General features: G+C 43.6%; 1 protein-coding gene across 9 annotated transcripts in view; it reads left to right on the forward strand.

Moving 5' to 3' along the window:
- ARVCF (ARVCF delta catenin family member) overlaps nt 1–14,977 on the forward strand; it is a 210,537-nt gene that overhangs the window by 156,361 nt on the left and 39,199 nt on the right. For all 9 annotated transcript variants that reach the window (XM_042865425.1, XM_042865424.1, XM_042865429.1 and 6 more), the window contains 3 exons: nt 752–935; nt 11,338–11,455; nt 12,805–12,976. In XM_042865425.1, the coding sequence (XP_042721359.1) occupies nt 752–935; nt 11,338–11,455; nt 12,805–12,976 (474 nt within the window). The remainder of the gene's footprint in view (nt 1–751; nt 936–11,337; nt 11,456–12,804; nt 12,977–14,977) is intronic.

Genomic DNA, 14,977 nt, shown 5'->3' on the forward strand with positions numbered 1-14,977 from the left:
GCCTGAACTGTCTGCACAGCAATGCAGGTCTGCTGGAAATTTGCATCCTGTATCTAAAATGGGATGTTTTACAGGTGTAAGGCCGTTGTGTCATTTTCATGCTTGACATCTTTCTACTTGAGCTCCTAAGTGAGGCAAGAATGGGAAGGCGGCAGGGCAGTTCTGAGTAGCTGCTTCTTCAGGGAATTGTATGCCTATGGCACGTGGTGATTGGAACGCAGATATTGCCTCTGACAGCAAGATGTGGAAGTAAATAATAGAGAGGAGTCTTGAGTGAAATACTGTCTTGTGCAGAGAATAAGTGTAAGATCAATGACCCTCCATAAATTCAGCCATGTTTTTAAGACTTGCTTTTAAGACCTGTCTGCTTCACTGGATCAATTTTTGCTTTTTGAGGTATAGCCAGACTTAACAATATCAAAATTTGCGTATATCAGGAGTGCCCCATCAATCTCCAGTAGCACATTGTGTTTATGTACTCTGTCATGAGACTTAATAAATTGAACAATATCTGTATCTTGGTAAGTGCTTCCACACTGCGGAAATTCTTCATTGCAGCAACTGTGGAGCGTTCACTCGGCTGTGTGCTTCCTCTGACCTCTCATCAAGGGTATTTACTGAATGTCTTACTAGTTTTATCATATAGATTTCTAGTGATTCTCTGTAAACTTAGTGGTTCTATGTAATCTAGAAATTAAAAGTCATTATTATTGCCTTGTTATTTGTTTAAAAATCACTTTTCCTCCTGAAGGCACTCTATGGAATTTGTCTTCCTATGAGCCCCTGAAGATGGTCATCATCAACCATGGCCTGCAGACGCTCACCAACGAGGTGATTATACCCCATTCTGGCTGGGAGAGTGAGCCCAACGAGGACTCGAAGCCTCGCGATGCTGAGTGGACAACTGTCTTCAAGAACACTTCTGGTTGCTTACGGTAAGGTAAACTCTGATGTATTAATCTGTTGTTCACCATATCCTGCGCATAGGATCTTTTTTATATTAGTTTTATTTGGAATAAAATACCATACATGTTCAGTTTTTGCAAAGAAATCTCCTTTTGGTGGCCACAATAACAGAGGTGGAGGTACTTTGTCACATGGACCTTACCAGTGGAAGTCTGCCCAGTGATGTCTGTGTTAAGAGCAGGTGATTGAGCCACATTTGAGAGGCTCTCTGTAGTGAGGTGTTTAATGCAATGGGGAATGACCAAGGCACAAGGTCAACCACCAAGCTGAGTACAGCATAAGTATGTTCTAGTGCAACCTGTACCATAAGTACTGAGAATCATACATTCATTTACCTAATGTAGGAGTGTCTGGTATTTGTACACATGCTGAGCGTGTTCTTTGTTTCCCCTGATGGTGGTGTTATTTATTTTAAGTGTGCTTTCAGACAGCTCCCTTTCTCTTCTTGTACTACTGAACATTTCTAATACTTCAGATATTTCCTGGAAAGGACTTTTTCTGGTTAGAAATGCTATTTGAATTTCTGAGGGCACCTTATGCCTCTTACAGTACATGCTGGTTGTTGGGGTCTGGAGGAGTCCTAACACAGTTGGAAAAGCCTGGGGAATCAATGTTCCCTAAATACTGACTCTTGCACTTTGCTTTTCTCGGAGATAGAATAGTGGAGATGTCCTGTTGCCTTCTTTCAGCTTCATGCTGAAGTCAGGTAGTTTGAATGAAGCTAATAAAGATTTTTCATTGTTCCTTCTGTTGCTCTGAAGTATTCTTCTGTTAGATTTCTGCTGATTAATGCATCTTCAGAACTTGGTTCATTTCTATTTCTTGGGTTTGTGTTCTCCAAATTGCAGTAACTGTTCCCCTGAGCAACTTCACAAATGAAGAAAGTAATGAATGTGTTCTGCAAGGGCCCATTACTGAAATTATTTGCCATCCTGCTAGAGACTGCGGTCCTTCAGGTAGATTCCAGACAAGACAAGGCCTTTCCTTACCAGTGCCTCATTTTCTGATGGTGTTCCACAAGAGCAAATTAGTGGTGATGGGGAATAAAAAGATTATTTGAGTGAATATGAGATTCTCCAAGAAGTGTAGACAGTAGATTGATCGTTAGTAAACTAACCTGATGCACATCGTAAATCTGTGTTAGTATGTGCAGTGTTCTGATCCACTTGAAAGTCTAAATTCCACAAGAACTTTTTTCAAGTAAGGTGCATGTTTTACAGAACACAGAAGAAGCATATATCACTTTAGCTGTTTCCTTTTCCTAAGGCTAATGGAGAGGGACGCAAAGCACAGCATTACTGAGACAAGTTAATTAGAGAATTCCTCTCCTGATACTTTGAGCGGTCCTGTTTTTAAAAAGTCTGTTCAAATACGTGAAGACGGTCAGAGATTGGTGACTACTTCTGTTGTTGAGGGGCAGGATGTGCTGCATCTGTAGTTTCTGCTGTAGCCATGTTTGGTTAAGCACTTCCTGGTGGAAGGTTTGAAGCTTTGCTCAGATGTGAGGCAGGGTGGTTTTCATACCTGAAAGTAACTGCTCAGTTTAAGTGGGGACTTGATGGCAGGTTAGTGGGGAAAGGTAATCTGTAAAGGGTGGTTTATTTGCTGTGCTGCAGGGAGACCAGCCCCTTACCTGGTTGGGAGAATTGTTTTCTTATTTCCTCACTGTAAGAGAAAGTAAGATTAAATGAGTCTGGGACAGCAGGCAAAGATGCAGAAGAAGGAGAGAGATGAGCTGCCTTTCACTTGACATATTTCTTATTGCATTATAGGTGGTATTACATAGCTTTTGCAGAGCCACTTCCAAGATAATTTTGCACTCCCTTCTCCAGCTGTGTCCAAGACATGAAGGTGCTTTAGGAGGAGGAAACAAGTCGAATTGCTGTCGAATTGTGGTGGAGCTCAGCAGTGTGTTCACTGCCATCCTGCCGTGCCAGAGCTCTGTGCTGTGCTGCAGGGCAGCTGTGTAGGCCTGTGGGCTGGGAGCAGAGCTGCAGTCACCTAACCTGTTCTGTTTTCTGTGTACGTGTCCACTGTGATTCTTAGTTTTCTGGAAGCAGTGAAGATTTTACTGTTTGAAAAGTTAGATTCATTTTGGGCTTAATTGCTTCTTCTGCCTAATTAATTTTCTTAGATGTTATTTCAATTGTAGGAGGATGGAGTAGAACTTAATTCCTATATTGCCAGCTTTCTAGCCTGTTTCCTGCTCCAAACTGACCTGCTGTCAACAAATGCTAAATGAATTAATTTGCATAGTAAACAGATGCAAAATATTCTTTTTTTCCAGGCTACCATCTGTGGTTGCAGCATTTCTTGTCAGTTCTCCAAGTACGCAGAAATTCACATTCACAAGTAGCCTTGAGGCTCTGAGACCTGGCTGTGCGTGTGCAAACACAGACTGCACCCACCTGACTTCCACTCAGACCTGCATTCTTCAGGTTGAAGCTGCTCATAGCAGCTTGCTCAACACCAGCTGCTGGGAAGAGGGGGGTGACCTGGTGGTTAGGGGAGCAACGGAGACTTGAGAAACATGGAGTTCATTGCTGTTCTGACATAACTTCAGCAAGATTAGAAACATTTTTGTGGTCTGTTTAGTATCACTGCTTCTTTCTGATTTGGGTGACATTCAGACTCCAAAGCACCTGATGAGTGGATCAGTCATCTTCACTTTTCTTCCCTTCACTTGAGATTTGCACTTCAGCCCTTGAGGCTGGTAAATAGCAGTAGTTGGAATCTTGTCAGGTGGTTGGTCCTAGGGATTGTAATGGAATGAAAACCTCCAGTAGGCATAAATGAAAATGCTGTTCTGTGAAAACAAAAGCTGAGAGTTATGGCAAGTGTGAAGCAGTGTTTGCTGACATGAAGTAAGGAATCAGTAGAGTGGGAGCCAAAAATAAAAATCATCTCTCCAGTGTGGGAAATGATGTGTGAGTGTGTGGTTTCTCGTTACATTAATTTTACTTCAGGGGAAATAGGGCCACAGGTGCTTGATGGCAAATGATTAATATATTGAATGTAGTGTTCTGTATGAGCTTTGAGGAATAAAGCTTTGAGGCTTTTCTGAAGAGGATGGAATGTTTGATGTATGTGTGTGTGCATCTTGTATATATATATGTATATATATATATATATATTTTATTTTATTTTATTTTATTTTAAATTCTCAGGAACTGGGTTTGGATTTCTGTGCTTCCATGTTGTTTGATGTTTACTAATAGACGCCCAAGAGGTGAAGCATGCATTTGGTGCAAGCTGCTTTGTAATTGTGATCCGTTTAATTCTTTACTCAAACTTGTCTTTGTTGGGTGGGGAATAGGAATCCCCCAACACTGCATTCTGCTCTCCCTGAACTCACCTCCCAGTGCCATCAGTCAGGGCTCAATGTGATCCAGCTGGGTTGTGCCATGGCAGGCGTTGCTGGGTCCAGAGTTGCCTCCCCAGGCCTCTGCATGGTCCTGGGGCAAAAAGGATATGTCAGTGCCAGATCTTATGGCCTCCTTTCTTAATGGTTAATGGCTTTTCTGTGAGGAGGAGTGCTTGGGAATTAGGGCTTTCCAAGTGAACCACCTCCAAGCACTGTCTGTATAAATCCCGCTGGCGTGATGCAGATGTGGTGGCAGCTGCAGCAGCTGTGCCCTGCGTGCGTGCAGCTCTTCTGGGGCTGCCTTGGCCCTCCAGGGTCAGCAGTGGAAGGCAGCCTAGTGCAGATCTCGGCCCGAAGCACAGCCCGGTTCTGAGCAGCAGTGAGCTGGGGGATGCCTCGTGCCGGGCCACCCTTCCCTGGTACCTGGAGGCCTTCTTGGGACCTGGCACAGCCTCCCCACCAGAGGGATGGGACAGATGCTGCCATGTCTCTGCCTGCCTCCCGTGCCTGTTGTGCTGGTGTCTGTCACACGTGGGTGCTGCCTCTGGGCACCTGCTGGAGCTCACGGGGCTGTTAGTGTTCAGAACACTGTAGGCACTGTAGAACTGGGATTTCAGCAAAAGAATAGTTCCTGAAGAGATTAAAAAAAAAATAAAGAACAAAAATTTGTCCATGGATCTTCATTTTTCAACACAGAAGAGGAGAAGCTTATCTGCCCAACACAGACTGGAAAAAAACAACTCAAATTCCAAACCCACACCTCTCTGTACAGAGGAGCAAGCGAAGGCGGTTTCTTAATTAGCTTACTGATACTGTGCAGGATCACAGCATATGGCTGTCCTGGGGCTTATATGCTGAGCAGAGCGTTTAATTCGTGCTAGTAAAGAGCTGTTAGGGTTCCTCCTGACAGTTCCTGATGTTTAGCTTGTAATATAAATAAATTATGCATAGATTTTAGCAGCAGAGACGTAACCTACTTACATGCAACCTTAATGCTTTACAATAAAATCTGAAGTATAAATTCAGGGTTGTGCACTTGCTTATTGCCTTCTGTCATTCCTTAGGAATGAATGTAGGTCCCTTCCCCCTGGGCTGCCAATGGAGGAAACCTACAGGAATGTCTGTTGCTGTGGTGGGATGAAGAGATGGGAACAAAGCTTGCTGCAGTCAGTGCAGAGGCCACAGTTTGCTTTGGAAGGCATGCAAGCTGTGATCCTTCATTAGATACATACTATCTCATTTTTGTATTTTTGAGTCTTTAAACATTGCAGTAAGCAGTATGATAAAGCGAGAGGAACCTTTCTTCCAAGCAGAGTCTGGAATAATTTGAAGCCTAAGTAGCTGCTGAGTATTGTGGAATTCTCCTGTAGTGCATTTCTGTGCGGTTTTGCATTACAGGAGAGCGAGTGAAGGCCCTCCAAGGAGGTCGTGCTGGAGGTAAGCAGTCAGCAGCTTTTAACTAAAATGCCATTACATGATAGCTTGGATGTAGAAAGCCACAAATAACAGAAGATAGGCTAACATCTGTATCTTGTTCATCTGTATTGCTGGTGCCTGAGCCCTTGCTTATTGCGAGAGCATCTTAGAAACAACTCTGATGTGATTCTGGGTCATGACAGCATGCCTTAGACCTGTTGATCCACACAGATGTTCACTTGGACAACAGCTCTTGCTTGTGAAGTCAGTTTTCAAGTGTGGCTTTTGTAGACATGTGGGCAGTTGAACAAAGCTAGTCTCTCTATTCAAGTAGTTGGAAGGGGTTTAAATGCAAGGCAGGGAGAGCTGCTGCACTGACTTGGGTCTGGCTGGTGAGTAGATATTTAAATAGAGTATAAATATCCAGTGAGATCACCTGCCCAGATCTGATGCACGGCTGCTCCTACCAGCATCACCGTCAGACCCCCCCCATCTTTTTCTTCCGCTCGTTTTGTTTGGACTTTGTCCTCCTCTTTCTTTACTGTGTGCTTTGCTTGATGTCTGATTCAGCTGTCTGCTGCCAAGCTCCATTGTGTTGTATTGGTCAGCAGTGAGGCCTGGATTAAGCTATCTTTATGTCACAGGCAGCTTCTTGCTTTTTCTCTCTTATTTTCAGCACAATGAACTTAATACCAATTAAACTTTTTGGTATTTCATGTGAACTGAAGTATGGAATTTATTGTATTTCTGCATGAAATGATGGAATGGTTTTAAACGGCTCTATTCTCCCTTTGGGACACCCAGTAACTCGAAATGCACTGGATGTAGTGTATGTTTGCTGCAGCTGTTACTAATCGATCTCTTCTGGCTGACATCCAAATAAAAAAATTCTTACTAGTGAAGCAAAACGTGAGTGTGGAAAGGTGTTCTTAAAGGAAGGGTTTGGGCTGCCAGAGTAGGAGGACATGACAAGTAAAATATTTAAATGAGACGTGTGAAAACCTTATGTTCTTTTATCAGCTGAAGTAGAGATGTCGTGCCCGGCTGAGCCAGCTGAAGTGAGGTTGGTACTGGGGCCTTAGCAAGGCGTGTGCTGTGCCAGCTCAGCCCTGGGGCAGTGCTGCTCCTTAACCTGCTGGTTTGCACCCTGGGGCTGTGATTGTGGATGTCCTCACCTCCTGCGGCAGTGCTGAGGTGGGCAGTGGAGCCAGCGTTACTTCTTGGCTTAGCAGTAGAAAAATCACTATTGAAAGACTGTTTACAGTTGTAAAAAGTAGGATTAATTTGGGCTGAGGCCCTGTAGTGTGTGCAGAGAGGCTGTTGAAGTGCTTATCGCCGACCCAGCTGCAGATCGTCTGCGTCTCTGTGCTTCTAGTAGCTTTCTAAATTCTAAATTTCTAAATTTTAGCTTTCGATTTATGTGAAAGACAAAAGTCCCTGTGGCCCTCAACCTGTTGTCTTTGTCCCCAGCTGGGTTTCTAAACGAAGTGCTTTTTACTCCTGCTGATCTGCAGTGTGATGGTAAGCATTAGTCGTGCTGTAACCTTTGGCTTTCAGCTCCGTCTGCAGCGCAGCAGGACAGCCAGCCTCAGCACTGCCGTCAGGAATATGGCTTTAAATGCTCAGAGAAAAAAAGTCTCTCCTGTGTTTGTATGTTGAGGTTTCTCTTTGTCGTGTTTTGCTTTTGAAAAACAAACTCAGAGCTAGCTTTTGGGCTTTTAGAGAGCAGAGCGGGACAGAGCTTCGTGATTCGCACCAAAATCCTGCAAATGAAGCACCTTGTATTTGGTTACTTTTATATCTTTTCTTGTGAGGACAATTTTGGTGCATGGCACTGATAGTAGCAGTGGTTCACCTATCCTGGAGGTGAACACCAGCTCTGTTCTGCAGATGTAACTGCTACATTTGGACTTGTATATCATTAAGAAGACTATTTGGTGTTAATGGTAACCTTACCCTAAAGTGTGAACAGATTTCTCACACGTTTCCCACCATTTTCTGTACTCTTTAATACTGACTAGTCTGGTGTGTTTCTCTGCTGGAAGATATTTGCTTTCATTTAACATTTACTTAGGAGTCTTCTGTTTTGTTTTCCCAGGGAAAGCATATATTTAATCATCCTTGCACATCCTCTCTCCCCAGTCCTGCCTACAGGCCAGGCTGCACGAATTTGGGGAGGAATTGTCATGTAAAGGTTTTCAAATCTCTGGCTGAGGTGTTCTGTCCTGCAGTTGCTTACCATCCTGCACCCTTAGAGTAACGCAGGCAGTAATTTCATGTCTTGTTCCTAGAATTGCTCTTCTGAGTCCATTGTATTTATGGCAAACACACTGGGAAGCTTTCTGTCACCCTTTGCAGTGTGATATGAGAAAGACACTGTTCTTGTTTTTAAAATGACTTTCTCATTTGGTGGACTTGTGGAATGTATTCAAAAGCAGGTCTTGGGGAAAGCGGGCTTCTCTGGGTGAACTCACCAGAGGTGAATGTTCCCCCCGGAACTATGAGGGGCTTCCTTTCAAGGGCCAAAAGAGACGGTCAGACAATCTGTTCTGAGTCCTTTATCTGGGTGCTTCCTCTGGACTGCAAGAGATGCTGCATGCAGGGTTCTGCCCTCCAGCTCTGGCTGTGGCAGGAGCCATGCAGTCAGCATGCCGGCGCTCTCAGGCCTTTCCTGCACAGCTCGTGCTCAGCCCAGCACCGCTGGCTTTTGGATGTTGTTCTGCATCGTGGATCCAACACCAGCAGCTCTTCTCCAGGGACTGCCAGGTGACAGCTTATCAGAGCCCACCTTTCCTCGGCACTTACAGGCATAGCTGTGTGTGTCTCAAGTGCAGCTGCTCCCCTGGGAGCTCTCGCTGTGCACACTCGGAGCAGCAGCAGTGCATGCTGTGGAGGCAGAGCTGCTCTCTGTGGGCTCAGCCTCCCTGGAGCCTCTGTTGCCCCGACTGCAGTGGAGGTGAAGGATGCGAGCTGAGCTCTCCAGTGTGTCTGGGTTACAGTGACAGACAGGGAAAGGGATTCTGTTGTTAGGTAAATCCCAAGGAGGTCTAGCAAAGAGAGTGTCGGGCACTTGCAGAGCAGATGGTTCTGCATGAGATGCTCATAGGAATATGTTTTGTAATGTGAGTTATGACATTACTACTGTAAAGTTTGATGCCTGTGCAGTTTGTACAGAATATTAATTAACTATTGATTTGACCTTGCAGAATTCTCACGCTTGTTTATGTTTGATAAAGGTGGAACTGTTTGTTGGTTGGTTTTTTTTTTAAAGGTATTAATTTTCAGTAAGTTTTTCTATAGGTGAAGATAGAGCAAGAGAGATCAACAAGCTGCACTTACTGATGCCCTTTAAAAGATGTTTTTCTGTTATAGATACCCGCTTTAATATTAATCCTGTAACTGATGAAGAAATAAGACAAGCGGTGTACAAGACCCTGTAATGCTGTTGATAACCAAGGCAGTAAAACAAATTGTTATTTACAAGTGCAGTGGCACAAATGAACCATAGAAAGTTTCATGAATGGGCCACGGGGGCAAGAAAGGCGTTCAGGAATATTTTCTGGAAGATCTGAGTTATTTATTTTGCAACGTCTGCAGGCATTCCTCATGTATTTTAGCTTGCTATTTCTAAGAATTAATGAGGGAATAGGAAATGTAATGCAGAGCTCTGGATGGACCATTTTTAGTGCATTTCTGTTACTCTCAGGTGCAGTAAGTAACGTTCTGCTTCTGATAAATGTGCTTATAGGTGGAGCATCTGTCGTTTATTAGTATGGTACCAGAAAGATATCACTGAGAATTTGAATTCTACTTTCAATTTGATAAAGGCAGTGTATAACAATGCACATTTAGGCTTTTAATACTAAGGAATACAGCTGGAGATGAAGAAACAGCACATGTTCTCTCTTCTAAACGTCCTATGGAATCCTACTTGAATATCTGCTGCTGTGCCCTGTGTCAGCCATTGCTGGAGGTGAGACTGTGCTGAGTGCTAAGGAAAGGACTCGTTTATCTGTAGTTTCTTACGTCTTTTTAATTACAAGTGTATGCACTGTAACAGCAGCTAGCTCACGTTGAGTGTCTTTGGGCTTTGAGAGGTCTCTGAGAAAATGTTTTTTCTGCAGTCATGCAATTAGCATGGCAGCCTGTCTGGGTGCTGAGAGTACAGACTATGACGGAGCTGTTAATTACTTTGAGGTTGGCAGTCCCTGCAGTCAGTGAGAAAGAAAAATTGGCCATGCTGTCCTGGTAGCAGAAGTTAATGGCTGTATTCTGAGCTTTCAAAAGGTGACCTTATGTGAGTCTGTGGAATTCAAAGACCCTGAAAGCTGAAGTGTTAACTGTGCTGTTGAAATGAGTGTGTTTCAGGTGGGAGAAATCTTACATGTAGGCTTGTTGATGGATGCACTTGAGAATTGTATTGTCACTTCATTCCCTCCCAAAAATTGGGTCATGATAGATTGATCATACGACTGCTGTTCCAAAAGTAATGCCTCCTGTTTCATTATGCTGGCCATGACATCAGAGGCGGCTGCTGGTGCCATGGCAGCAGAGGTTGAAGCTTCCCACCAACATCCCGCTATGTTCTGTTGCTGTGTGACAGATGGCAGCAGGGCGGCACTCTGACAGAATGGCATCTGACATGGGAGTGTGTATGGAGCACAGGTGTGTCACTGGGTGCTCCATGTGGAAAGAACTGCACCTACTGACATTCATTGATGCTTGCTGAATGGTGATGGAGACCCAGCAGTGGCTGTGAGCTCAGTGAGGGTGGTGACAGCTGGGGGTGGTGACTGTGTGTTGCAGCTGAGCATTTTCTCTATTAAGTTGTGTTATCTGCTCTATCTGTTGTAATTTCCATGGAATTGAATAGGAGGCATTACTTTTGGAGTGACCCTGCAAAGTTAAATATAGTGTAGTTTTTTGTATGCCTGTTTTCAGTTCTTCTTCATGAAATCAAAAAGTATTTTTCAGTTTCTGTGGCCAAGAGTACTCTGCTGCTGAGCTGTCTTCAGCTTCAGAGCAAGTAGCTTTGCAGACCACTTCATGCTGAGACCTGCTATGCTGAGGATTAGCATTTTCTGGCAGTAACACTTGTTTTGTGCTCATGCTGAAAATCAGCGCCAGCCTGCAGAAAACTTGTACAAGTGGTGTCTGCTGTAATGCATGAAAGGAGTCATTTCAGATCGTGTGACCTGAAGTTTTCTTCACTGGTGGATGAACCAACCTTGAAAGAAATTGTAAAGTTGATTCTGTTAGGTGGAATGCATTTATGTACAACATATGTAAACCGTAATAAGTTATGTATGTAAACTGTAATAAGTTTGCCTGTGCAGCAGTCATGCATCGGGTACTGTGAATAGAAAATAGCTTTCACTTCTTTAAATGTTTTTCCACTTTGTGCTGGGAGAATCAAGACCTTACAAACCAGGAGAATTTAGTTCAATTTCCTTCAAGTTAACAAAGAGGCTTACCCCCAAATTGTTGATCCGAGCTAATGATTGTTAATGATGGCAATGTAAATTGGCACACCTTCAGCCTTGTGGTTGAAGGCCAGTGGGCTAAAATTTCTTTTAAATCTCTTTTGTTAGGAATGTAAGTTCAGATGGAGCAGAAGCACGCAGAAGACTAAGAGAGTGTGATGGCTTGGTGGATGCCCTCCTTCATGCCCTACAGTCTGCAGTTGGCAAGAAAGATACAGACAATAAGGTGAGCTTGAGTATTAAAATGTGAATGGTGTTTCTGTTACTTTAGTCTCAAGTGTTACACTTGGTCTGACTTCTGTTTTGCTAGTTTTAGAATGGGATTGTGCTTGCTTCTTGAAACACAGTACTTGCCTTCCTTTCATCTCTGTCATGATACCCATGATAGTACTAACAGGATCAGCATTGCTGCTGCATTACCTTGTGTGGCTGTTGAGGTGAGCAAAGGCAAGTGGCTGTAATGGGTGAGGAGAGCAGTACTTTCTTATCCTGATGGTATTAATGCTGTTCTGCATTACTTAATCAACTTTCCTAAGTGCAGTCTCTCCAAATCTGAACTGAGTTCTGTTGTATTGTGCTTTGCACAACATCAGCAAGGGGATTAGTTCTCTTTTTAAAGAGTTTTTTCAATGCCAGCTTAAAATGATGTAGTGCCAAGATGTTAAGATATGTCTTTAGACCTGCAGTGCTTTTTGTGGCTTTTTTTCTTTTGTAGGTACAAATGTTGATTCATCTGCTTTTATCATCACTTCATCCTGTAGCGCTTAAAAGAATGTTTAAAAGCATGAGGAATATCTTCAGTTTAACCCTTTAGGAAGGAGCATAGTGTTGCTTTTTAACACCAAAAACTTCATTCTTTATTTTATCATTTCTTTTTTTCCTACCATGTGACAGTGTGCACAGAGGAATTCTAAAGCCCTGTCACTTAATCAGGTATTTTGGAAGTGGATTTTGTAACCACCTGGTGGCTTCCATTGCGACCTACAGAGCGTTGCTCGTGTCAAAACTGACCGTGTTGTATGTTATGAATCAGCTGTTACTGCAGAGCAATGTGCGTTCTCATTGAACTCCTCACACAGCCTTCATTTTGACTCAGATGAGACTTAATAGATAGAGTCTCTTGGGGATTGTAGAGATTGGAAGAGTGAGAGACGATGGTTATTATTATATAAATTATGGTTTTCTGCTGTGTGTTTGATCTTCTGGTGACTTTGTATTCTTTATGCGTGATCAGATGGTTTTCTTGATTAGAGAATTTTCATGTTGAATGGGTACTATTTATGAAGTGTTAACTTTTGAAGAAAAAAATGGTTTAGAGCAGATAAAAATCCTAAATTAGTTTTGGGTTTTTTTTTTTTTTTTTTTTTTTTTTTTTTTTTTACTGAATTTGCTTAATATACCATTCTTCCATTCTTTTCCTGGGGTTTGGCTTTTTTTTTTTTTCCTGGGCTGGCCATTTTTTTTTTTTTTTTTTTTCTTTTTTAACTTCTCCAAACATTCCACTGTGGTGTAATACAACAGTTTGCAGATAGAAGGATACAATACTTATTTCTAATGTAAATTTTTTTGTTGCAGTCCGTGGAGAATTGTGTGTGCATCATGCGGAACCTTTCCTATCATGTCCACAAGGAGGTCCCTGGAGCTGATAAATATCAAGAACTTGATGCTGGTCAGACTGCGGGCACAGGAGGCTCTCAGAAAAAGAAGAAAGACGATGCTGGTTGTTTTGGTGGAAAGAAAGCTAAAGGTATGTCTCACAGAGAACCGAAAACTGGAAGTGTACTTGGGGTAAATTGTGCTGTTCAGTTCTGCTCTTGCAAGCCGTTTCGTAATGCTAGAGAGGTGCAGTTTGCAGAGGTATGTGTTGTAGTGTTGTGGCACACAGTCATCTTCCTTGCTGTGTTACTGCTCAGTGTTTGGGATCTTTGTCCACAACTGCTGCGCTTCTGTTTGGCTTTAAATAGGAGTGATGCATGCTGTTGTAATATGCTGCTGCTGGATAATGGTGGCTGTGCTCTCCTGTCCTTTTCTTGGCTGTGTTCTTGCATCTGTCAGATCTGCGCTTACTCTTGCTTGGCTGCAGAGCATGTGCTGCTGTCTCTGGAAGCCAGGCCAGCACGTGTCCATCTCCATGCATGGGAGTCCTGTCTGTGTTCCATGCCTTCAGTCTCCCACATGAAAACAAACTGAAAGGCTGTCCTCTCACCTGCAACCAGGAGATAGAACCTCCCAATTCTGTCACTCAGTAATTTAAGTTGCAGACACGATCTTGTTGCTTTTAATTGTCAGTCACTTTCAGACCTGTTCTTTCCTCTGGGGCATGAAAGTTGCAAATGATTTTCGTTTCAAGCAAAGATTAACAGTCTCAGTAACCCTGCTTCCATCTTCCTCTTAAAAAGAGATAGCGCAATGCATTTGGGTACAAAAGAAACTTGTGTTTTCTTTGGTGTTCTGAGAAATGACTCTTGTAGGCTAAATTCAGAGGTAATGAACTCATGTTCCTGTCTGGCCTCCATTCTCCACATTGGTGCACGCTCGCATCCTGGCTTACTGTTCATGGCCAGGATCTGAGGAAGGTTTTGGTGCTGAAGGGAATAAGTGAAATTGTTGGAACTTGAGGGACTGTGTTCTGTACAGGGGGCTTCCTTTGATATGACCTGTACATGTTATTAAAACGTTTTGTGTTTCCATATGTGTTAAAGTCGCCACAGAGTGAAGGCACGTTACTAGAGCAGTCTGTCACCAGAGTTGAGTCTGTGCTCAAAGAAATACCACGAACAAAACAAAAAATTAATTGCTGGGAACCTTCTAATGGCTGGGGGGAAACAAAAGACAGTATAACCTACCCAGCCTGCCTGTTCTCATCGTGAATGACTCAAACTTCACTGTGACATCCTTCAGAAACCTGGAGTGCACGTTGACTCGAGCCTCTTTCCTGCCTCTTGTCTCCCGTGTCGTTTGGCCGCTTGAGAGCAGCAGTCGGTGGGAAGGTTTTGACAGTGTGTGCGTTGTGGAGCAGGGGAGCGCAGCGAGGAGCTGTCGTCATCCTGCGATGGCTGTGAAAGCAGAGCGCTCTCGGCTGGCCGTCCTTTGCCATGTGTCTGCCTGCTGCCTGCGCGGCCGGCCCGGTTCTGCGCTGGTACGCCTGGGCAGCTCCTGTCTGTCAGCCACAAAGCCTGACCAGGTCCTTTTGGATTAATTGCTCTCAAAACCATGTGGCACAAGGACGAGCCCACAGACTGCAGCAAGCGGTGCTGGCGCTCAGGGACAGCTTGGGCTTGGCCATGTGTGTAAATGTGCCTTCAAAGTCAGAAATAGAAAATCCCTTTTCCCACTGTTAAATTGATGTGAATACCTAGGCTGAAACTGTCTTAATTGTGTCGGCCGAGGGCTGGAAAATAGGTCGCTTCAATTCCCTCCCTTTTTTGCTCACTTAATCTTGCAGCATTTCCATATTTGCTTTAATTCAGCTCATGATCATCGATCATAGCATTTCAAACACATCTGTGAGGGGCTGGCAGCCTCCCGTCCCCGCGGAGCTCTGAGCCCTTTCCATGGAACGAGGAGGGGCGGGGGAAGGAAGACCTGCAGGGAAAGATTTTTCTCAGCAGGAACAAAAGAAAGAGAGTGGAATATCCGATTCTTTTTGTTTGTTTGTTTGTTTTGGTGGGTTTGTTCTTGTTTTGTTTCTAATCAATCAAAGTTGATAATTTTCTTGTAAGCCTCAGGTTTTAATCTATTTTGTAAA

Source organism: Lagopus leucura, unplaced genomic scaffold (genome assembly GCF_019238085.1).
Source record: "Lagopus leucura isolate 7727_CA_CO unplaced genomic scaffold, USGS_WTPT01 Super-Scaffold_806, whole genome shotgun sequence".
In the NCBI taxonomy this organism is placed as follows: domain Eukaryota; kingdom Metazoa; phylum Chordata; class Aves; order Galliformes; family Phasianidae; genus Lagopus; species Lagopus leucura.